The 23,320-nt window shown below is 43.7% G+C and overlaps 2 protein-coding genes across 8 annotated transcripts in view; both read left to right on the top strand.

Annotated features, from left to right (window-relative positions):
* Positions 1-16,715, top strand: part of GPRIN3 (GPRIN family member 3) — a 66,880-nt gene extending 50,165 nt beyond the window's left edge. For 4 of the 6 annotated variants that reach the window (XM_048941536.1, XM_048941537.1, XM_048941532.1 and 1 more), the window contains exon 2: positions 8,067-16,715. In XM_048941536.1, coding sequence (XP_048797493.1) covers positions 8,180-10,405 — 2,226 coding nt within the window. In that variant the 5' untranslated portion in view covers positions 8,067-8,179 and the 3' untranslated portion in view covers positions 10,406-16,715. Of the gene's footprint in view, positions 1-2,515; positions 2,632-4,352; positions 4,524-8,066 lie in introns of all 6 variants that reach the window. The other 2 variants (XM_048941534.1, XM_048941538.1) reach the window with 2 other exon arrangements.
* Positions 16,716-20,582: 3,867 nt separating this feature from the next.
* Positions 20,583-23,320, top strand: part of FAM13A (family with sequence similarity 13 member A) — a 137,602-nt gene continuing 134,864 nt past the window's right edge. The window contains exon 1 of one of the 2 annotated variants that reach the window (XM_048943444.1): positions 20,583-20,622. In XM_048943444.1, the coding sequence (XP_048799401.1) occupies positions 20,611-20,622 (12 nt within the window). In that variant the 5' untranslated portion in view covers positions 20,583-20,610. The remainder of the gene's footprint in view (positions 20,623-23,320) is intronic. The other variant, XM_048943445.1, reaches the window with a different exon arrangement.

Raw genomic sequence — 23,320 nt, 5'->3', positions numbered from 1 at the left:
AACATGCAATAAGAAAAAAAGGAAAACACATAGCCCTGTGGGTTTTGTCAACATCTTGTGTCCCCTCTAGAGTGACCCAGGATACGAGCTGAGAGCGTGGCTGTAGCTTATGTAACTGTTACAGTTGACTGCCAGTTAGGGTAGCTGCTGTTTGATTTGGCTGTTTTCACAAGCCCATTTCTCCTTCCCTTTCACCTTGGAATAGAAGGACTGCCAGGCTCTCGGTGGCACTCTGTAGCAAGCTTGCTTTTCAGCAGGGAATTTTACGTTTGTGCACGCCTGCCAGAAGGAAGTGTTTTACCTGGTACTATAGCCCTTGGAGGAGACATGCCAAGAGCCAAGCTGCCCATGGGGCATGCATGGGGTGAGAGAGGATGTGCAGAACAGAGAGGGGACAGCACTCAAAGGTGGACAGGCTGGGACAAAGCAGGCCATTCTTCCAGTGCTGCCGTGGTGCATACCGCCCTGCTGTCTTTGTGAGAGGCTGGGGAGGGGTGGCCAGGCGAAGCTCCCCTTCAAAAGAGCTGTCCCAGCCTTGCTGCACAGTACTAGGGACCACTGAGTGAGAATTGTCAGTATAGCTTCTACAGCTGTGATCATTGAGGTAAAGAGCCCATAATTGCATATCTTCTGATGCAGTTATTTGCTGACAGAGACTAAAAGCCAAGTGAAACCAGGATGAATTCTGAGCCAGATTACATGTATGCAGAATATCTGTATCATGATGCTGCTAGCAGCTGTTATTGTGGCCCTGTGGATGTGCGCTGGGCTGAAAGTGGTTGCTGCCTGAGTCTCCTGGCAGAGGCGAGTCGGATTGTGCCCACAGAGTGCAGATTGGACATGGGCTGTAACACCAAGTCTTAGAGCAGAGCTGCAGTCATCCTTCCTTTTAGATGGAAATCTTTCTAATTGAAGGGTAAGTAATTATTTTGCTGCCAGCTGTATGGTGGAGTTGAATTGGGCTTAGTGCACTCACACTGCCACAGATCTTGGACTGATTTGCTCCCTTTGGCAGGAATTTAGAGCAGAGGTGTGCCCAAATCTGAGCTCTTCCTGGGTACAATCCTTTTATGTCAGTCCCAGCCCACTTACTCTGATACTGATTTGTTTGGTAGTCTTGAGGTCATGCTTGGGCTGCTGTGACTGATGCTTGCTTCTAAACTAGGATAATGATTTCAGTAGCAAAATTATAGTGGTGAGCATGAGGGATTGCCTGTCTATGTACTAGAGAGTATTTGAGACCCAGTCACTGTGAGCTGCTTCTGTAGGCTGCTGGGCACGACGGTTTCTGGACCCCCAGGAGTTCAGCAAGAGTCTAGAGAGTACAGGGAACTGTAAATTTATAGAGCAAGCAAGCAATACCTACACTCAGAAACAAAATCTGACAATGCTACCTGCATTGTGTGAGTGAATATTTCATATTAGATTTGGAATTGTATTTCAAATTGTATTTGCGTACAGTTGAGTAGACTGTAACATTCCCAGTACGATTTCTGTGGCCTCTTGGAAGCTTTGGCCAGCAGCTCAATGGAATGAAGGAAGATGCAATGCAGTCTGTATTGCTTTGGATTAGGCCCATAGACCTCTGTGGCATTTGGCAGGACTGACTTAACCCCTGTTTTAATTTGCAGGCTGTGGGCAGCAGGTTAAGCTGTGCTTTGCCCTTCTGCACTTGGCAAAGTTAAAGAGGCTTTTCAATGAATGGGCTTGTCCGAGTAAAGCGCCATTTTTTGCCCAATATTCTTATGTGCTGTGATATGCATCACCACAGAATTTTATTTGGGCCAAATACATAGAGGGGCATAATAAATAAGCATGCATTAATTTCCAGTATTGATTAATAGTGTCAATTTAGAAAATCCTTAAATTTCTGGTGGCTGGGAACTGGAAGGATGTAAGAAGGATCGGGTGTATCTGCGTGCTAGGACTTAAGGCTGGCCAGAATAAATATGGCATTTTTCTAAAGAAAACTCCTCTGCCCCAAAAAAGAACAAGAAGTAAAACCTTTCAGAGTAAAGCCTAGAGTTACAAACTCATGAATTAGGAATGTATTTTTTAATATAGATAAAAATAAATAGGCTAGGTGCAAGTCTTTGCAGGCAGATCCTTACTCTTGGACATGGCTGCAGTCAGACTAAATGCTTCTGACTTAAGAGGTGTCTGCAGGGGCTTTCCATCCATCTCCTTCTCAGCTCTGAAGGCCATCGTGCCAAGCTGTCTTCCCTCCTCCTTCTGTAAGGGTACAACTGACCCAACCAACATTTAAGAGAATGTGGCATTGTGTGCCCAAGTAGAACACATGCCATCTGTCAGATCTTGCCTGTTCTGTGCTCAGGGCAAATGAGATAGAGCCAAACAAAGCTTTGGGCTGGCCTAATGTGGCTTTCATACTACAGCAAGCCCATAATAATCAGCCCTGAGCCCAAATGCTACAACAATAGAGTTGTAGGGAGGGCGTTGCAGCCTGATAGTGTTTAACCTGTTGTCTCTGCCATCCACGTCTCTGTCTGCCCAGGCACAGGTTCCTGCTGTGTTTGCAGGTTTGATCTGGTTATCGTTTGGAGCAGCAGTGTCACAAAGGGGATGCAATGACCATATCTGAATGGCCTCCATGTCTTTGTGGTACCCTGGGTAAGCCTGAATCTCATGCACATTTTCTGATGTATGGCTGCTGATAGCCTTGTGCTGGGCATGGTGCACTTGTGGCTGTGGTGGGAGTCTGATGTCTTTCTCAAATGAGATCACAGAACAAGTGATGGTTTTGCAGCACCTGCAGTGACACACAGGTGCTGACCCCAGCTGCAGGAAGGGAAATGTGACTTCAGTTCTTCCTTGTCTAACCATTTGCCTTTGTCCTTGGACAAAAGGTGGCAAAATGAGAGCTGAGCACCTTCTTGTTGAAATGCCGGCCCCATCTCTTGTGGGAACTGCATATACACAATATATCTATCTGTCTGCATCCCGTCTTGCACCCCACGATTGTAGGGAAAGAGCCTGTCTCCTGTCAGTATCCCAGAGCACACTGAGAGATGGAAGCTGTGTTTATCTTATCTTACCTCTGTGGGTTATTGCTTTCATATTTTAATGAGTACATCCTTGGTTTGATCTGTCTTTCATTTGTAGTGGCAATTAGGAGAAAATAACTCATTAAGCAAATTTTTCTGAAGTTGTATAACTAACATCCTTTGACACTAGAGAGAGAAAGTCAGCATTTTACAGGGAACAACAGAGAAAAGAGCTGGAAGAAAACACAAGATGCAGAGTTAAGAAGGGTGCATGTGCATACATACATATAAAATCTAGATGAATGTGCTTCATGATCTGTATATTCAGTGGTCTAATACAAGTTAGAACATCCCAAACCGGTTGTTTTTTCCCAAACCGGTACACAAGAAGGGAGGCTGAATTCCTGCCACAGCAAGTGTTTATCTGCAACCTTAACCCATATAATTCTGTGATAATCTGAGAAGCCATATGACAAGAAATGCAGTAACTAAATTTCTGTTCTTAACATCTGTGGGTGAACAGAGGGCTCAAAGAGTGCAGTGTCAGTGAATGCAAATCTGGTGGGAATCCAGAATTTGGAAGGAGGCACTTGATTAGTTTGGGAGCTGCACTTGGATTGCTTTTCATTATTGATTTTTAAATTATTTTTAAAATTAAGGGCAGTTAGAGATGCTGGTAGTCTTATTTGTGTTTCTGTAGATTTTCAGGTTTTTTCCAAAAGAAGTGGCAAGCAGAATCTTTTGCTGGAGTGTCTTGGAAAATTCTGCTTTGTTTTAGAAAATATGTAGACTTTCTGGTTTTATTGACATTCATGTAAGCAGTGAGTTACTGAGAAAAATAGCAGTTTCTTTACATTGTAGCTTCAGGATAAGTACATTAAGTTGCCTGAAAACTTTTTAAGATGATTTGTTTGGTATTGTGGATTTTTTTTGTTCGTGTAAAGCAGATAAAGATACGTTCAGTGACAAGAATGTGTGGAGCTCTGCTGACCACGCAAAGATTCTGCCAGACTTATAAGCCATAGAGTTTGTCAGTTTAAAAACTACTTTTTGCAAGAGGTCAGGAATAATTCCACACTGAGATAAGATTGACACGATCAGACAGACTAATGTGATCAGAATGAACAAGGTGGAGGAGAGCTGTATTCACGTCAAGAATCTGTTCTTATTACTAAAAACTGATTTTGACCTTTGTGGAGATACTGATACCTCTTCCTGATGAAAGAAATTTTTGGTTGATTGCTCCAGATCAGGCATGTAACACTTACAAAATTTACTAGCAATCTTGATTTGTTTTGACATAATTTTTTGGCCAGCTACTGAGGTTTGCATTTCGTTCTCTTCTAGGTATTTGCTTGCAGTCAGTGTTGCTTGTTGGTTTGAATCCTCTCTGCTTTGGCAGTGGAATAGCATGCATGCGCTGCGCCCGCAGGCCTCACTGTTGTCCTTCACTCCTGGCAGTTGTAAAAATGCCTTTCCAGTTCTGTAATTAGCTGCTTTTGGTGGTTCTTCTCTTGCGTAAGACATTTTGATTTTTACTAATTTTGAGAAAGAATATGGACAATAATTACCACACTTGCTTACACTAATACAGTGTTGTTGGTTCCTGTCATCAGCCTAGCTTAGTAAAGAGTCTAACAATAACAAAGCTCTCATGACTTTGACAAGGAAGTCTTTACAAAGACCATGTTCTCATAAAATAATGTATATTCCAGGAGGATGACCTGGCTCCCTGCCCTATGTTCTGTGAAATGTCTGAGTCATGTTCTCTTACCCCACACCAAAAATATGTAGGTTTACTAGGGCAGAAGTTCCTCTTAGCATTATACATCTGGAGATAGGTAGCAGAATCACTTGTAATAGCATTTGTGGCAGTCATTTAAATGTATGCATCAAAAATAAACTTTCTTAAACATACTTTCTAGTGATGCTGCTGAAGAGACTCTAAAGAGATGGGGGATTCGTGTGCAAGTTCCGGTCAGAACTGATTTAATTAACTGAAAAATAAGGAATTATTCCCCCACTGAGCGAGTTTCAGTTACAGACAGTGCACCTCCAGTATGCAGAATTCCTGTTACAGCTGCTTCTAGCTGCAGCACACGGACCTGTGTTGGCATCTCTGCTGCTGCAGGATTTGCATATGAGAACGCAGGCAATTTGCTTCCATCCAGAGTGTCTGATTTTGTGTACCCCCTCTCTGAGATTTTTGTATAGTGGAGAGCCAAACAGATCTGCTGTGTCTTCTCTATTTGTTCTGAAACTATTCCCCTAGTTCTATGTCTCATCCTAAGAACCGGTTTGGTTTTGTCCCGGGTTTTGTTTAGTTGGTGTTAAAGAAACTCTTGACCTAAGAACAAAATGACGTGACCTCCCCAGCTGTATGTTCTGATTTGTTTTGCACTGACACTTGGAAAAGGAAAGAAGAGAGTAGTAGAATTTAGGAAGAAAGATGCCCTGAGCCATCTGCTGCTCTGCTCACAGTCATTCGACATTCAGTCGTGGTACAACAGCATGAAGTTGGATGGCTTTCCTTCTTCAAGACTGCACTGGCTGACACTGAAGTGAGCACAGAATGAAGCAAACGTGTCTTGTAGGCAGTCACAAAGGGATGCAACTTTGCGGTCTGTTTTACATAAACTCAGTACATCTCAAACAGCTTAGCAAGTGTTAGCCTTGGAGCAGACCCACTTTGGAGCAATATGGGGCTGCTAACACAGATTGCAGCTAAGTCATTTGGTATCCTACAGGGGCAGGATCTCAGCTCCCTGGAAGGCTGTGTGCATCTGTGGTTGGATAGAGCCCAAAGATACAGGATAAAAATAATTAATTATTAATATCTGGAAGACATAAAGGTTAATGAATAAGTAATAAGTTGCAGTGTTTTTCTTAGAAAAAAATAGTGTTGTTTAACTCATCAGTAGCTCACTGCTACACAGCCGTTTGCTCACTCCCCCTTCCTCCCAGTGGGATGGGGGAGAAAATGAGGGAAGAAAAAGCAACAGAGTAGAATTAGTGAGATGAGATAAGAATTGTTTACTAAGACAGAAAGAAAGGAAAAATAGCAATGATAATAACGTATGTATTTTACAAAATAAGTGTGGCACAGTGCAATTGCTCACCACCCACTGATTAATGCCCTCCCAGTCCCAAAGCAGTGGATGCTCTCCTGGCAAAATCCCCACCCTTTAAAGTTTTTTGTGTATGTGATGTGACATGATGTGTAATATCCCTTTGGTCAGTTTAGGTCAGCTGTCCTGATTCTGTTCCTTCTCAGCTCCCTATGCCCCCTCAGCCCTCCTCTCTGATGGGACAGTACCAGAAGCTGAAAAACTGAAATGTCTTTGGCTCTGTACAGCACTGCTCAGCAACAACTAAAACATTGATGTGTTATGGATGTTCTTTTTCTTCTAAAACCGAAACATAGCATCATATTAGACACAATGAAGAACAAATCAACTCTGCCTCAGCTGAAACTGGGACAAATAGGTTGTCTGTATTCATTTAAATTTTCCTCTCATTGAACTCTTTTCTCCTGTTGCTCTTTCTACATACCCTGAAGTGATGAAATTTAGGGTGTCTTACAGCATTGCCATTCTGGTTTACAGAGAGGAGGCAGGTAGGGATGACTTTTGGAAAGGACTGATGCTAATATTGCCAACAGATAGTGAGTGGAGGTACTAAGCAATTGCACAGCTCCTGCCAGCAGCATCTCCCAAGTCGCTTTGTGAAGGAGACCCCACTGTGTGCATGTAGAAACGTGGGCACACGTTTTTCCAGCATCATCTGTCTGTTCAACACAAAACTAAATGTTTGAGGTGTCTTCTGAATTACAAACTGGTGCTCTGTTGACAGCATGAGCTCAGGAAAGCATTTAAAAGGAGCTTTTGATATAGCATAGATAGCCTGCAATTTAAAATAAAAATAAAGTAGGACTTAATTGCTGATCCACCACCACTCAGCAGACACTGAGAGAACGATACTTGGACTTCTAGCAGGACCGGAGCTGGGCAATGCTGAGTGTTCTTGAAGCCCCCAGTTAAGAAGCACGTTTTGAGGTCATCCTCTGCTTGAAGTGACAGATTTTCTGCAGTCCTGGCCAGATTTCAACGTGGACAACTCTGCTCCACCTGGTTAAAATCCCTCCCCACTGTTTCACTGGCTATGGCGTTGGCTTTGCAGCACAGTAGCTTCTCTTGGCATTCATTCATCTGTGCTACCCAGCAGGTTATTTTCCCTCTGTATTCTTTTTTACCAGACAGTAACTCTGTGCATGTTAGTCTGTGCTGGCCTGTTGCCTGGTGTGAGCCTTGCCGTGGTCACAGTGGAGGGAGGGAAGGGCACTCCATGGATGGACAGCCAAAGAGTGAGTCCGCTCAGGTCCCAAGGGTTCAGGGAAACAGGTCTGATCTTCACCTGCTCACAGCAGGCAAGGTATTGCTTATTCACATTCCACAGACAGATTGATAGAGGATTTTACCTCAGAGTTTATTTTGTAGCCTCTTGTAGCTAAGTATTTTCCCTTAGACTTCCACATCCATTCTGCTTCCCTGTCTGCCCATCCCTCTTTCTCTTTGCTCCTAGCATTGTCTTAAAATTACAGAAAAGGACCTCAAAGCACTCCTAATTCCAGCCCTCCTGCCATGGACAGGGCTGCCACCCACCAGCTCAGGCTGCTTAGGATCCCATCCAAACTGGGCTTGAGTACGTCCAAGTATGGGGCGTCCACAGCTTCTCTGGGAAATTGTACCAGTTCCTCACCACCCTCTAAGTGAAACAGTTTCTTAACATCCTAACCTATGTCTCACCTCTTTTAGTTTAAAATTTTTCCTCGTTGTACTGAAACCATTCCCTCTTGTCCTAATGGATTGGAGAAGACATCCAAACTTCAGAATTGAGAGATATTTGAAATCTGAGTCTTTTATGTGGCCTTAAAGCAGCATTGGGTGTTTTTCTTTCCTCCCTACCTACTAGTATTTATTTCCAAGCCATCAAATAAATATTTTTTGTACTTTTTCTTCTTAAATCCGAATGCAGCTAACACTACATTTCTTTCATTGACAGGTTAGCTCTTCCTGTGCAGCAAACTACTGCTGTTAGCCTGCCCATTGGACCCACTGCCCTGCAAGAAAGCTCCCAGGAGAAGCTGACAGCGAGCCCCATCCCTGACACAGTCCATGGGGACTGTACCACATCCCCTGGGACCTGCCAAGCTCTCCTTGGTCACTGCTCCTGAGGATAAGGACCACCTGGGAGACCTGCCACCTGCTAAGCAGCAGCCTAAGGCTCATACTGCAGAGAGGACCAGCAATGGCTTCCCCTGCACAACACTTGGTTCTGCAGCCTCTTGCGCCTGTGACCTGAAGCATACCGACACTCAGAGGCTTGAGGATGACGGCGTTCTTCCCAGGCTGTCCAGCCAGGCTGCAGAGGGCCCTCAGGCAGCAGTAGAGCCAACCCCGGTGGCAGTGGGCTGCTCAGCAGGGTGCGGGCCTGACATGATGCCAGCCCCACAGAGCTCCCAGCAGTTCATGCAGGGTGGCCAGATGAAGGTGAATGCCCTGGTGCAGGTGGAAGACTCTGCTGTAAAGGTTCAGAGGGCTGAGGAGCAGCCAATGCTCCAGGTAACCCAGTGTTCTTCCCCAAGCAGCCCAGCTGGGGGTAATGAGTCCAATCCTGCTTCTCAGGCAAGTCTTCTGCAAAGAGGGGAAACAGGTGGGAAAGCAGAAGAAGCCGGTGCTCAGTCTGCCTCTCCAGCAAAGGACACAACCACTGATCCTGGGAGAGACCCGCAGGAGGCTGTGGATGCAAAAAGTAGGGCTGCAGGCACTGAGCAGCTGCATCCTGCTGATCAAACTGAGACAGAGCAGAGCAGCCAGTCGCCAGCCCAGCTCAGCTGTGAGGGGACACATCCTGTACGTGATGCCAGCGTTGAGCCAGGGAACTTGGCCCCAACCCATCTGTCCAAATTCAGAGAAACGGGTACAATGACAGTTCAGTCAGAATGCAGCACTTTAACTCAGGAAGCAGCAAGCAGGACATGGAGAGATGCTGAGGTTCAGGCCGTGGCTACTGTGGAGAGCAAATCAGCCTCCACCAGCCCCAGCATCCTTGCTGCCTTCTTAAAAGGGAATCCTCCTCCTGAGGATAAGGAAGAACTGCACATCATTTACAGAGGCAGTGGGGGACTGAGCCAATCTAAGCTTGTTGACAGCTTCTCTTCACAACAGAAATCTCCGTGTTCTCCTGGTATTGTGCTGAAATCAACCGTTGGTATGGCTGTGGCTGCTACAGCCCAAAGCCAGCCTGCTGAGCTGCCTGGAATCTCACCTCATGCGGTGTCCCCAGCTTCAGCAGACAATGCAGAGCCCACCCTCCCCTTGTCCTTAGCAGCTGCCACCTCCCAAGGGACGCCTGTGGATGCAACAAGTAGTGGTAAGGGCAATGCTGCACTGCCAACGGATGCTGCAGCCCTGCCTAAGTCAGTGCCCGCCGAGCAGCTCACCATTCGTCCCCATCATCGGCCTGCAGCTGGTGAAGAAAATACTGCTTCTGCTGCCGGAACTGAGAGCAAGGTACAGTGTCTTGTCCACGAAGCAGGAGGCAGCAAGTTACCTTCGCTCTGTCACACACAGGATGAAACCAAGCAGAATGAAGAAGCCCTGAGCAGCTCTGAGCATTGTCAGGGTGCAAGTAAAGTGGAGGCAATTCCTCAATCTGCAACAAAATCAAAGGAGAAAAACTCGATGGTGCTGGATGCCCAGGGAGTGGTAAACACAAGCGCTGAGCCCATCAGCAGAAAGACTCACACAGGAGAGGCAGGTGGGGAGCAGCAGAGCAGAGGCCAAGGAGAGGCAAGGCAGGCTGCAGGGGCCAGCGGGCTGCAGGTGGGAGTGACAGCTGTGCCAGGCTGCAGCTCTGGACCTGTCAGCCCTCATCCAGAAGCCTCGGCAGCTCCCCAGCAGCAGGGCCTTCAGGCCAAGGAGTCTAGGCCTGAGATTCATGCCACAGCTCATCCTTCTTCAGCTCAGTCCTTGCCAAACCATGGGGAAAGCAAGAAGCAGCCCACCCCAGCCATGGAGGCGAAAGTGCAGGTGAAACAATCCAAGCACATCAGGGATGTTGTCTGGGATGAGCAAGGCATGACATGGGAGGTCTACGGTGCTTCCCTCGATCCTGAGTCCCTGGGAATCGCTATCCAGAACCACTTACAGAGACAGATACGAGAACATGAGAAACTGATCCGGGCTCAGAACAGTCAGAACCGGAAATCCATTTCCTCGGATACATCTTCAAATAAGAAACTGAAAGGGAGGCAGCATAACGTATTTCAGTCCATGCTGCAGAATTTTAGGCGTCCCAATTGTTGTGTCCGACCCGCTCCGTCATCTGTGTTAGACTGAAGCGGTCCACAGGGGTGGGTAGATGTCTGCAGTGGTAGCGAGAATCCCTCCCCCTGAGTCTCGAGTCCTGCTGTTCAGTTGTGTCATTGGGGTTGCAAGGCAGCAACAGTGGAAATTATTCCCCTTTGTTTTCTGAGTAGACACTCTCTCCATCACACCTTCATCACCGCCATAGCTGGTGCATTTCCACATGGCGCCCCATCCCAATCACTGTCAGATAAGAGCTAGGCACTTAGCAAAAGCACAAATATGAATTACCACCTTGCTGCAGGGAATGCAGCAACTTCTGATAAACCTAGAAGCTGAGAAATTATCAGGATGATTGTCAGAAATTATTGGTATACATCACAAGGTCTTACACAAAGGAAAACGCTGGGGCGAGCTGGATGAGGTGAAACTAAGGTTAGCAGCTGTAGACACCTAGAGTAGAGCAACACAACCTTCCTCATGTTTAAGTTGGCTACACTGAGGCATGTCCATGAGAAGGTTATAGATGCTGATCACTGGGCAGACATACTGTTGGTGCAGTGGGGCTCGGATTAGGTGAGCCTGAGAGAGCTGGTTCTTTTCCCAATGAAGTGGGGAACCAAGGAAAGAATGAAGACTAGGGCTGAAGGATTCTCTTTGGGAGAAGAAGTTGAGTAAATGGGATTTTGATGAGGGGACGAGAGAGGTGTGAGTGTGCTTGCAAGCAGGCGTTGCCTTCGTGTTAGGCTAGACAAGAGAGCGCACTCAGCCAGATTTCCTGGCATGCCAGGTGCCAGCCCAGCAGCCACGTCTCACTCTCAGCCTCCAGCAGTTCGGAACACTGTTCCTGTAAAGCACTTTTTAAAGTGGTGTGGGTCTTCTTGCTCTCTTCAGAGATGCATAGTAATATGTTAGAGTAGGAGCAGGCTGAGCCTAGGTCTGTGAGCCCAAGTGTTTAGTGTGTTATGCTGCTCTGATTATTTTTCCTTGTAAGTTCTTATCTGAATCTTTTTTTTTTTTTTTTTTTTATTGTGATGCTTTTCTTGCTGCCTTTCACAAACTTGATACCATTTATTTAGCCTGTGCTTTCCTTGTTTTGGCTAATTCTCTCTATATTATAAACCCTTATAGATAACTTGAAACGTTTACTTTATAGAAGTACTGAAATCTTGAGACAATTTTTAGTGTATTACTAATATTAGAGAACTTGTAGAACCTGCTAATAAGAGGTAGCTTAGTGACTGTTTCTCCAGGAGTGTGGTATATAATAATGTCTCAAATGAACATTTTCACATTTCTCAGCTTAATATTTCACAGCCTGGGAGATCTGTTTCCCGCCAGCTTTTTATTCTGTCCACTAGAGTTCAGGGGAGCTGGGGAACTCCTGCAGTTTGTAGAAAATATAGTTTTCAATTCTGCAAAGCACTGGGGATTTGGATATTGTAATCCTGTAGAGTACTACAATTAAATAGGAGTTATTTTTTATTCCATTCAGGATTTTTCACAAATCACGATGATAATTTATTTGTCTGTAGCACTGTGCATCAGACTTACTCTGTAGATCTTACATATGTTAGTATCCTTTCTTATCTTTCTGTCTGTGAAGTAGCCCTGAAGTGGTCATCTTTTATTTAGAAGACTAGACTTTCTGAGTGTATTCAACTGCCAAGACTTCAAAGCAGCTGTTGAGGCACCTTTTCCCCAACTATGGGGTAAAACACTGTAAGGTTTTATAACGGCCAATATTTTAAACTTGCTCAATGAAAGCTGTTGGCTTGGCACTGAATTGACTCCTGATTTTCCTCTGGTCTGTATTTGGGTCTCTGTGGCACCTCCTCATTCCATTTCTGTGCATTATTTCATCTCCCATTTGACGCTGAATTGTTGAATCTGAAATGCAACATCAGAGTGTCTTCCCACATCCAGTAGGAGGAAAGTCTTCTGTCTTTTTGTTAGTACTGCTGTTCGCATCACCTTCTTGGCAGTGTCTGAGATGTGAGTTTCATGTGAGATTTTGTGTGGGATTAATAGCAGCAGCGTCATTAGGCAAGGTTAGTTGATGAGTTCAGTGTCTCTTACCATGTTGTGTCTGTGTCAGGCTCAGATTCACAGAGTTTTTGGCAGTGTTTGCTGTTCTCCTGTCCAGGCCCAAGGCTTTGTGTGGCTTCTTCTTACACTTTCACCTTCTGCCTGCTCCCTTTTAGCTGCTACCTGTCCTGTTCTCCTGTGAAACCGTGTCCCTTGACTGAGCTCACATCCCTTCCCATTACAGCACTGTGATCTGACACGCTCTGAACTGTCCCTGTGCAAATGTTCTCTTCTAGAGAATAAACGGCTATCATGCACTCACCAAATTCCATGAACTTTATCCTTTAGCTCAAGCACTCCAAAATGTTTCTAGAATGTGGGTATGAATGATTTTACTGAGGCTGAACTGAGCTTAGCAATGTGTAAGCACTGGAGTTAACGCTTCTTCAGCAAGAATCTCTGGATCTCTGGATACCCTGCAGCTGCTTCCAGCCAGGAGTCTTCACCAGTCACTCCACCCCTTTTCCCTACCCAGCAACCTTTCTTCCAGGAAAATTTCACCAATACAGACATACAGCAAAACGTTGCTGGGTAGATAACCAAGTGGATGCATCTAAACAACTGCATGGGCATAGCTGGAAAAAGCGTGATGGTCAGCCGAGCATTGTGCTTTTGCACTCTGTGAAAATACTTGTGCACAGACAAATGCAAAATGTCAGCAATGCAGAGCTCCTGCAGGCGTGCATTTGAAGCCAAGCAATAATGTGCCAAGACAAACACACAAAAATGAATCGATAATCACCAGCGCATCTCATGTAAAATATTTTGTGCTTCTCCTTTGCCCTCCTAGGGCAGACTGTAGACAACCTGGTAGCTTAACACTGGCAATTTATGGTTTCTTGTGCTTACTATATCTAGATGATGCTGTGAACCCTCAGATGGATGATGTATGTTTATCGGAAGGAAAACAAAACCATGTTTTGGGTAGCAATTAGCAAATTTGTGTGTGAGTGGTCTTTTAGCAGCCAAGAAAGACTGTTCTTGGTGTCGTTTCAGCGTAAAAAGTAAAAATGTGCTTGGAGTAGTATATGGCAGAGTGTTTGGGGGGATGATCCATGTGCCTTCATCCTGCTCATCTTCCCTGTGCTGTGACTCAGCATCACAGAGCGTTGGTTGAATAGTTAACAACCAAGGAAATCCATTTGGGATAATTAAAAAAGGGTACAAAGCAAAAATTACTTTGTCATTCCCAAGAATGAATCTGTATAGAGAAAAAAAAACACAGAGGAACTGTGTTGCAGCCTGACCAGTTAAAGTAACTCTTAAATTCAGTTTGTTGGAAGATGAGACAAGGGAAACAAGTTAATTGTCAGGAAACATCTCTGTCAGAGCTTCTGGAAAGACTGATGTGGCCAGAGCCAAGACCAGAACAGTTATTGAGAATGCAGTGTTTACTTCTATGTTTCAGTGTTTCCAATACAAAAGCTGAATTGAAGGAGAACCCTGTTGCAGGCAGTTTGCAGCCTGGCCTGGAGTTCAGTTGAGGCCATGATGACTCCCACTATCTGTGCACTTGGTTGATGTCTGCTGGCTTCACGTTGGCTTGGGCACAAGTGTCAAAGTCTTGCTTCATTTCTGTTGACTTGGTCCTCCTGACCTCTGCTGGCTTAGGAAAAACAGAGTGAGGAAAGATCTGGAGACAGGGAGGAAAATACCTGTCTTCCCCATTTCAGAGGTAGGAAACCTTCCTTGAAACAGTTAAGAAGGAATTACTGAGAAAAGTGAGGAAGAAAAGACCAAATGAAAACTAAAGCATAGCTGATATGTGTTCTTCATGGAGATATTTCTGTGTCCTTAGAGCCAATGTTTTGCTTAATTTTTGCAGTTATCCCCACTTGTTCATTCTGAGCTCTCACGTTTTTATGTTCTAAGTGTCCCATGGCTATTAGGAAAATGAATTTTTCCAAAAGCTGTATATTTTGCTAATGTGTATAGATGTATGCAAATATGATTCAATAAAACTGATCTTATAAAGTAACTGGTGATACCAGTAGGTGAACAAGCTCCATTTAGCACCACTACTACCATGTAAGAGCTTGGAAAATGCGCTGTTTGGAGAAATACCTTGAACGGATTCAGAGAAAGGAAATATGTGGTCTAAAGATAATGCTGGCTTTTATCTTGAGTGTCATGACTGCTTTGAAGTGTTACAGTTAGAAACGGAAATGCAAATAAAAATCAGTGTTGAAGTTGATGGAAAATTCCTTTTGGACATTTGGTGGGATTTACCATATCAGTGTTTTACTACTTAGCAAAGTTTTTATAAATGTAAAAATATAAAACTAAAAATCTTGCTAGTTTGTTAGGCTGATTCTTCATTGTCTTGTTCCGTATCTCTTCCTTTACACCTTTTAAAAATGAATGCAGAAGGTTACCAAGGCAGAGTAAGCCTTTCACAGTCAGCTTATAGAGATGACAGCTCTGAATGTGAGATAAGTGTTCATCAAGCTCCAAGGTCTAGAGCAATATAGAGCCTCTTGCAGTCAGTGTTTCAGTTCCATCATTTAGAAAGGTAAGGGCTATATTGTGAAAGAAACCCTCCTGTCCCTTTTTTTTTTTCCTTTTTTGTTTTAGTAGCATCTCAGCCTTTGTTCATTTATTTTTTTAGAGGTTTTTTTTGTTGTTATTTTTTTTCGTCTGGTTGATGCTTGTGTAAGTGGTCACTGTTTTCAAAGTTGTCTCAAATGGATGCACTTACATTCCTATCCAAATGCTGCACACTACAAGTATCTCCAGAGTCACGGGGTGCTGCAGTCACCAGTGGGCTTGAAGATCAAGTCCTGTACATTCGAATGTTTTGAGATGTTCTCATAGGGGCCTAAATTTCAATATCCCACCTGAGTTAGTGTAGCTATTTAAAAGAAAGAAGCATAGCAGCTGAACTGATCCAAAGTGAAATGAACGTAATTCATTTCTTGGAAGCTCCGAGCTATAATAATTGGTCTGCTGTGTTCTTTTCTGAGCACCTCTTCTTTCACAGCATTTATAATGTGGATTTTGAACCAAATCTTGGAAATAAAGATTTTGTTATGTGAAACCCATCTTTCATCCTTCAGGATTCTTTAAAGAAGAAATTGATAGATCCCAGCCACGCAGAGAGGAAATATTGTTTTCCCCTAAGAAAGTTTGCTGTCAGTGTTGCTTGTATGTGCTCATGTATGTGTGTGTACATGTTTGAAAGAGCTGTACACATATGTAGAGCTCATGCATTATACATACTCTAAGGTTTTTTTTTCCCTTTGCCCTTTCTAATTGAATGCTGGAGGCTCAACATTTTCCACAAATTTAAGGCAAATTTAGATCACTCTGCAACAGTGAGTAGAAATGAGGGCTTTATCTGGTCTCTATAAATAAATTCCCGGGGCTCTAGCTAACAAAAGTCAATTGGCCAGACTCCATGTTGAGGCTGTCAACAAAAAGCACAGTGCCTGGGTGTGCAGGGATGCACACTGACTTCAGAGTCAGAGCTTTGAGGAAACCAATGCTTCTGTATACAAATGGGTTTGTTCACAAAGGCTGTGGGTGACAGCAGGCATCTGAGCTCATTGGAGACAGAATTGTATGAACTGAGTCGCTTTGAGATTTTCCTAAGTTTCTGCTTAGAGTGTTAACCTCTGGCGTAGAAATAAATGACAGCTCTTCCAGCGAAGTCTCCAGCAGTTGTATGCTGCAAAATACAAGTCTGTCAGATACTTCTTAGCAACATCACATGAATAGTTTCAAGTACTTTAAACCCAGGTTTAGATGCTGCCGTGAGAAGTTTCAGTAATGGGGAAAAAAAAGTCCGAGTGTTTCTGGTATATAAAATCAAGTCTCAGGTCTGAAGTTAAGGTCTCAGTAGCACACTGGAAAGGGATGGGAGCTTGTATACAGAGCTGAAGGGAGAGAAGATGAGTGAACTCTGAATTCCTGGCTGTTGCAAGCACCATAAAAAGGATGATTGTAAATCAGTCAGCAAAAGAAGGAAAACAGTTTTGTGTTTCTAATGATGACTAATATTATTGTGGCTTTATTATTTTTATGGTTTTACTGACTGAACGTGATGTACTGTACAAAGTAAAGCTAGTTCTAGGCTTCCAGATGTACCATAGCATTTATTTGAGACATACCAACAGAAGTCTGCATGTGAAGAAGTCGTACAATGATATAAAGCAATGTTACTCGCCTGATTGACTTCCTTAGGAATTTAATGTTTGCTGTTTTACATTTTCTGGTTTCCATGCTGAGTACAATAAAACGAACACTGTCTTAATTATTCTGGGTCTCTGTTTGTAGGCTGGCATATGGAAAGAAAGGACATCCCCCACATCCATGGTGGATACACACACCGAGTGGTGTGAGGTGCCAGGAGCATCAGCATCAGAATAACTTGAACCCTCTTCTGCACCTAAGGGAAACAGAAGTTTTATCTCAAGGTATGAAATAGTGTAAGATAACAGACAATGGCAGCAAAGGTTTTTGATCCAATCATATTACAGGTGCAGTATTCCCATGTGCCTGTCTACTACTAGAGGACATGACTACTGTACCCAGACTTAATCTTTCCTATGGCTATAACTTGGGGAATATGGAAAATCACTTCCTGCCATCCTACCTTGCCACAATCAGGGAAGTGAAAGGAGAGAAACAGATCTTGGGGAAGTGTGGTTACATATTGACCCTTCTGCATGGCAAATTGGGGCTCTCTATCCAAAGTTGGAGCTGTCTTCCCCAAAATAATGATTATTTGTTTTGTTAAATGTGCTTCTGAACTCACTGTTTTTGTACTTGTACTTGGCTGTGAGGGTTCCAACTACTTCAGCTAATTGCCCTGTGCAGGGTATTTAATTAATGAGCCTTGCTGGATTCCTTCTCATATGGCTCAGGTTCCTGTATGCCAGTGACTGCCAAAGATTATTCCTGACCATTACCTGCCAGGAGCATGGTGTTTCCCTGCAGTGGCTGGATTCATCATCTGCATGCTGCATCTGGCAGGCTGCCTTAGGAGGCAGGAAAACCTCTGAGAGTTTCCTGCTTCATCCTTGTAGTCTTACTGCAGCAAGTAAAAGTCTTTGAGATCCTCTACACAGCAGAAAACAGACAGTGCTCAGTTCTGTGAAAGAAAAAGAGCTAGCATCTCATCAAACCCATCATCACCAGTGCACAGTTTCTGTCTGATTTTATACCGTGCAACAAATTTGTCTCAGTGAGGTAGTGCCTGCTAGCTTCTGGTTCATACATAAATTGATTTCCTGAGGGGTCGGATTTCTGACTGGCAGCATGAGATCCCAGGATATCTGCTCAGCTTCTTTAACCAGACTAGGAAACAGCCACATCTTTGAGGATTCAAACTCTATCAATAACACTGTGTGGTAAGTAGTAGAATTGTGAGTGGAAACCTTAATACTTCTTCATCCAATTTCAGATTGCTCCTCTGAGAGCCACAAATCACTAGTTTCACAAGCCAATATTTTAAAATGTAGGCACTTAAATCTGCAACCGAGTATTTAGGTAAATACAGTCTCATTTGTGAAAAATGTTGGAGTGCTCTTTTCTGCTGTCGAGGTCAGGCCATGAAGATCTATGGATGCTTGATACTTCTGCAAAAAAAGCCACTGTTATTTAGACATCTATTAGCCAGTGTGGTAGTAGGTATGTAGCAGTAGGCAGCTATGACTAGTAATGGCAAAGTGCATGTTTGGATGGACAGAAAGTTGCCAGAGCAAATCAGGAAACGTTAATGTACACACCATTGCTGCTCATAGTTCAGCAGTGTTTGTACAAGGCAGGGTCCAGCTGTATGGCGGAGCACCCTGTTCATAATGCATTGTTCTTTGCCCTTAGCATTGTCAAACTAGGTGGAACCAGCAGCCTGAGAGCGTGGTTGCCAGACTGCAAAGGAATTTGCCTTTGCTCTTGCATCTCCATGATGAATTAACTTTAAAAAATAATAATTTAAAAGTTGTTTTCTAATAGCCTGCAGTGGACTGCAGCACAAGGAAGGCATTTGGGTCATTCGTGATGAGGTACTGCCTTAATTCCAATAATTCTATTTATTTCTTTTCCTAATTAGAAACTTGCTCATGACAATGCTCTTTCTCCAAATCCACTTATATAACATCAGAAAGGCATGAACAGCTAAGGACATATTTATCATAGACCAGTGGACAATACTCTGGTAATTAGAGTGCAGACACTGAGCACCCACCCTTTTCTCAGCACTTGTTATAAAATGGCTGCACAGATACAGCTGCAAGTCAAACACACCTTGGCACCTGCATGGGGCTGGGACTGCAGGGCTGAGTCAGGTCAGGTTCAGGAAGGAGAAGAGATGAAGTCTGCCCAGGAAGCATCAGAGGTGAGGCTGTTCAGTAAGTTGTTCCTTCTGTGATTAAGGAAATGCTCATGTTTCTCCTCTCCCATTCATGTCTCTTCTTTTTTTAAGGAGAGTTACTGGGCTATTAATTAATGAGACAGATTGCTTAGGTTAGCAAGTTTTAAAGTAAGGAGGGAGCCTCTGTGCAGATTCTGGACCAGTACACTGAGAGTACATCCTCCTGGAAAACCTAGGCTCCATTAGGTTATGGGTGCTTTGAGCAGAGCCTAGTGAGCAGGCTTCTCTCTTGTTCCCTGGCTCTGCAAGACCAGCTGAGAAGGAATGAGGAATTCATGGTCAAGTTGCATCCAAATATCTCCCAGTGTGACCATCAAGACTATCTTGATGTCTAACAGTTCTTTAAGGGACAAATGCTGAGTAGGACAGCTAAGTGCTACACCACAGTTGTAAGCAAAACTGTAGGAGTTCTACCAACTAACTGAAGTGAATGTAAATTCAGTATAGCTCCAGTTTTGACTAATGTGAAGTATTCTTTGTTATGAATTCACTGTCATGGCATGCTTATATACTTCTCTGCTGGGAAATTTTTCCTGGCATTGACCCTAGCTTCCCTGTTGCCCTGCTTATGGCATAGCTTTCTACACCTCCTTCTCTCACTTATCTTAAGTAGCACTTTTTCTCCCTTCCCAACCTCACCCGTTTCTCCAGCTAGATTCAGCTGATGTTTTCACTTACTGAGAGAAAATCTGTCCATGGGGGGAGGATTAGAACTAGATGGTCTCTAAAGTCTTCTCCAGCCCAAACCATTCTGTGATTCTGCAGTTGAAGTCTCCCTCTACTGGCACACTCCTCTTCTGTACTCATCCAAGCTCATCTAGAGGCACGTTGCTGCTTGCTGATGGTCTGCACTGATCTTCTACCATTGTAAAGTATCCAATGCCAGCTCCAGAAGAGCTGTCATACTTATTTAACTTGTTCTACAAGTTTTGTTTGAATAAATTATTTTGATCTTTCAGTCCTGTGTCTTATTTCCTTAAAAGGCCTTATGCTTAAAAAGAAAAAGGAAAAAAGAAATTCAATCGTATTTCCAGATGTTAAGAGGAAAAATATGTTTTATTTCTGTGTTTCTATCATAAAATGCAGCATACTTAGCAAAACAAATGTAGTTGGGAAGAAAAACACAGAGCTTTAGTTTTGATACTAAACAGAAAAGTCTGCAGGAAAAGGAGCTGGCTGGTCTTAAATACTTCTTTTCCTGAGTGCTCTATATTTTTTCAGGAAAATGAATTCACCACTGTTAAGTTGGTTCAGTTTGATTTTCAAAAATCGAGTTATTGACATGCTTTCCAAAGTACTGTAACACAGAGATTAAAGTGAGTAACAGCTCATTAACAGGAGCATCCCCACTTAGACAAAATAACATCTGAGAAGGTTTTCTATAAAACTGTTTTCTAACCAGCAGTTTTGTCAAGTTGAATCTCCCCAGGGAGAACAGCGAGAAAGAAGGCTCCCACCTCCCAAACCCCAGGTGTGCTGGTGCTATACATTAAGCTGAGGAGGTAGCAAAGGCTTTGTAGGGAAGGGGAGAAAAGTCAACAGTTTAAGGCTTCACCTGGTGAAGTAAGAAAGGTTTTCTGCCATTTAATTAAGGCTAATGCAAGAAACATTGTGAACTGATCCTCTGATAAATGGACACAGCTGTGGCTTGTGTTCCTGCAACTAGTGTGGTGGTGGTGGGGGGTTGTCTTTCTGAAGCTGTATTTAAGGCTGCTGTGCTTTAAGACAAAAGGCCAAGCCAGTAAGAGGACAGAAGTGCATGTAGTGAAACATGTAAATGGAGGAAGAGGTAAGTGGGGTGTTTGTTTGTTTTCATCTGGATAAAAGGAACGCTCATCTAAAGGATGGATTTAGACAGTGACTGTATTCAATTGGAAAGTGGGAGCCTAGAGAAGGTTGATATTGATGTAGTGAGCTGCAGGAAGGTGTGGGTGTAGGAGTGGAAAAGCGCCTCTCACAGGAGAGATGGAAAGGTGTTCTGTGATGGTAGGAGAAAACTGTTTAAAGAAATCTGTGCCAAGTGAGACATTGGGTCTCGCCTGTGTAGTAACTGTATCTAAGGTTGGATGAAAGGACTGTGGATCCTGAAGAGTGGGGAACTTGTAGAGACTGGTGTGAAAGGAAGGTCCCAGAGATAGATAGGACGTTGCCCTATCTGGAAGTCCTTGTATTTTTGATGTATAGTAGGGAAGAAGTGAAGTTTATGGGGGAGGCCTTGATTCTTTAAGAAAATTGAGTTATTTGAGATGCTGGGCTTGGTTTGTGGCTTTTACTTTGTGGAGCAAGAATGAATAGGGGGAGAGCCATAGGAAAGGATAAAAGGAGCCAAAGCGGCAGCATATTCCTGTGCCCCCACCAGCCAGGGGAACTCAGGGAGAGCAAAGAGGCGTTACTGGGATTATTAGAAGAATGCACGAAGTCCTTTAGAGCAAGGAGAAACCTGGAGGTCTTGTTGCTTTTCTCTCTTTCTCTTGTGAAGACATACAGAAAAATAATATGAAGTTCTTGGTAGATGGCTTACTGTAAGCCTGCATTGATTTTAGTGGGGAAAAACTGTGTTGACTCTGTTTTGATAGATAAAAATAGTAGATATCTATTGAGTGCGTAACATCCCAGAGTATTAGGGAAATGCAAAGCAAAAGCAATTACATGTATAGTGGATATCGTCAGCAGACTTTTTGTATGCGTTAGGAGTCTAGTAAAGGAATGAAACATGCTTTGGTAATTTGGACATTCTTCACATGCTATATGGGATTGCCATCTTTCTTAAATAAGATATCTTTTAAATGGAGCTGAACTCGTGAATTCTCTGTCTCATAGCTGTCATCTTTGCTTTGTCTGGGGTTGTTTGCTGGGGACAAAATGCTGCCTGAGGCATACTGAGCACATGTATATTTTAGTGTCACACTAATGCACTGCACACAAACACTGTAACAGCTCCAGCAGGCAGTGCTAGCTGTGGTATCGCGATGTTCTTTCTTGCTTATGGACCATGTACCTTTGTCATGAGGGACCCGATGTGGTGAATCTGGCCTAGCAGTCTTTGTTCTTGTTTGGGGAAGAAGTCAGGTGTTTCTCTTCAAGCTGCATAGGTTAACTTGAAATTGTGCTTTCACAGTAACTGATTCAGCTACGTGCTTTAAATCTGCAAGCAGTTCCAAATCACTTATTGCAGTGCAAATCAATATCGCATTGAAGAATCAACTTTAAATGCCCAAAAAGCTATTTCTAATAACCACGTGTAGAGCTTGGTCCTCCCCTGCTGTTGGCTATAGCATAGCATAGGAGACCTGGTAAGAGTGAGTCTTTTTTTTTTTTTTTTTTTTTCCCAAGCAAATCTTTTTCTCCTTCCTAACTTTCAGTGAGCTGTCAAATCTTAATAGAAACTGAGAGGAAACAGCTGGTAGCGGCAGAACTCCTGCACTGAAAGCTAGTGGTCTCCTGTGGGGAGAGTTCCCCACTTTATGCCTACACAGCCATGCAGCACATGATTACCAAGTTCACCTTCTTCTTGATCAAACCATTTCTGCAAAATGACTGACTAAACTGTACTTAGAGCCCAGGGGAATCAGAGGTGGCACATAATATGCAATGTGTGTTACAAGTGGCAGATCAGTACAAGCTTGTAAATGTGCTTTCAATCACATGAATACCTGCTGCCATGGCTTGTTGCTGGCATACTGAATGGCTGAACTCCCCCTTTCTCCCAAGATGGCTTTTGTGATGAATTTTGCAAGTGGATCCCTTTATTGTAAGGAAACCACTGAATACCAAAGGAAAGGATCAGCCAAGCATGACTTAGCTTGTAGCGATACAGTGCTTGAATACAGCTGCTTGCAGTAAGTTGGGCAAATGTAGGTTTGTATCTCACTGTGGTAACATCCAAACCCCCAGAAGAGCTCCCTTTTCCTGCTGTTCTAGCAAGGGAGTGGTCAGTCTCTGACCATGGCCTTTCCTAAGGATGTCACTTAAACTGACAGCAAAATGGCTAATTTGGCAACTGCGGAGATAATTTCAGTTCTTATGTACTAAGACACCTTTTTTATTACAGGCTATCCCAAAGCCATTGAACAACAGGGAATCTGGTGGCACTGCTGAGTGTGTAGGTTTCAACTTGTCATACTGGGCTTCTAAATTCTGGTCTTAGAGTCTCTGAAATGCTCCTTAAGCCTCTGCAACATTCAGAGACCTTCCTTCTGTGTCACTTAGGAAATATCTGCACCCTCTGTTACTTTGTGTCTTTGTGTCTAAGGGAGTATTTTTGTCTGTGATGCTCATGGTGAGCCAGAAGCTGAAGTTGCGCTGCAGTCACACTGCATGACGTCTTCCACCTTCTTTACTGATCCCAAGCATTTTAACCCTGTTGTCTTCACCATGTGAAGTGTTTGCATATGGTTCTAGTGTTCTTACAGCCTCTCGGCTGTTGATCAGCTTGTGGCATGGATGCAGTGTGATCCAGAGAACCAGAGTGAGGCGATGCTGGCTGG

This window comes from Lagopus muta, chromosome 4 (genome assembly GCF_023343835.1).
Source record: "Lagopus muta isolate bLagMut1 chromosome 4, bLagMut1 primary, whole genome shotgun sequence".
In the NCBI taxonomy this organism is placed as follows: Eukaryota; Metazoa; Chordata; class Aves; order Galliformes; family Phasianidae; genus Lagopus; species Lagopus muta.
Note: the sequence above shows the minus strand (reverse complement) of the source record. Positions and strands in the feature narration are given on the sequence as shown.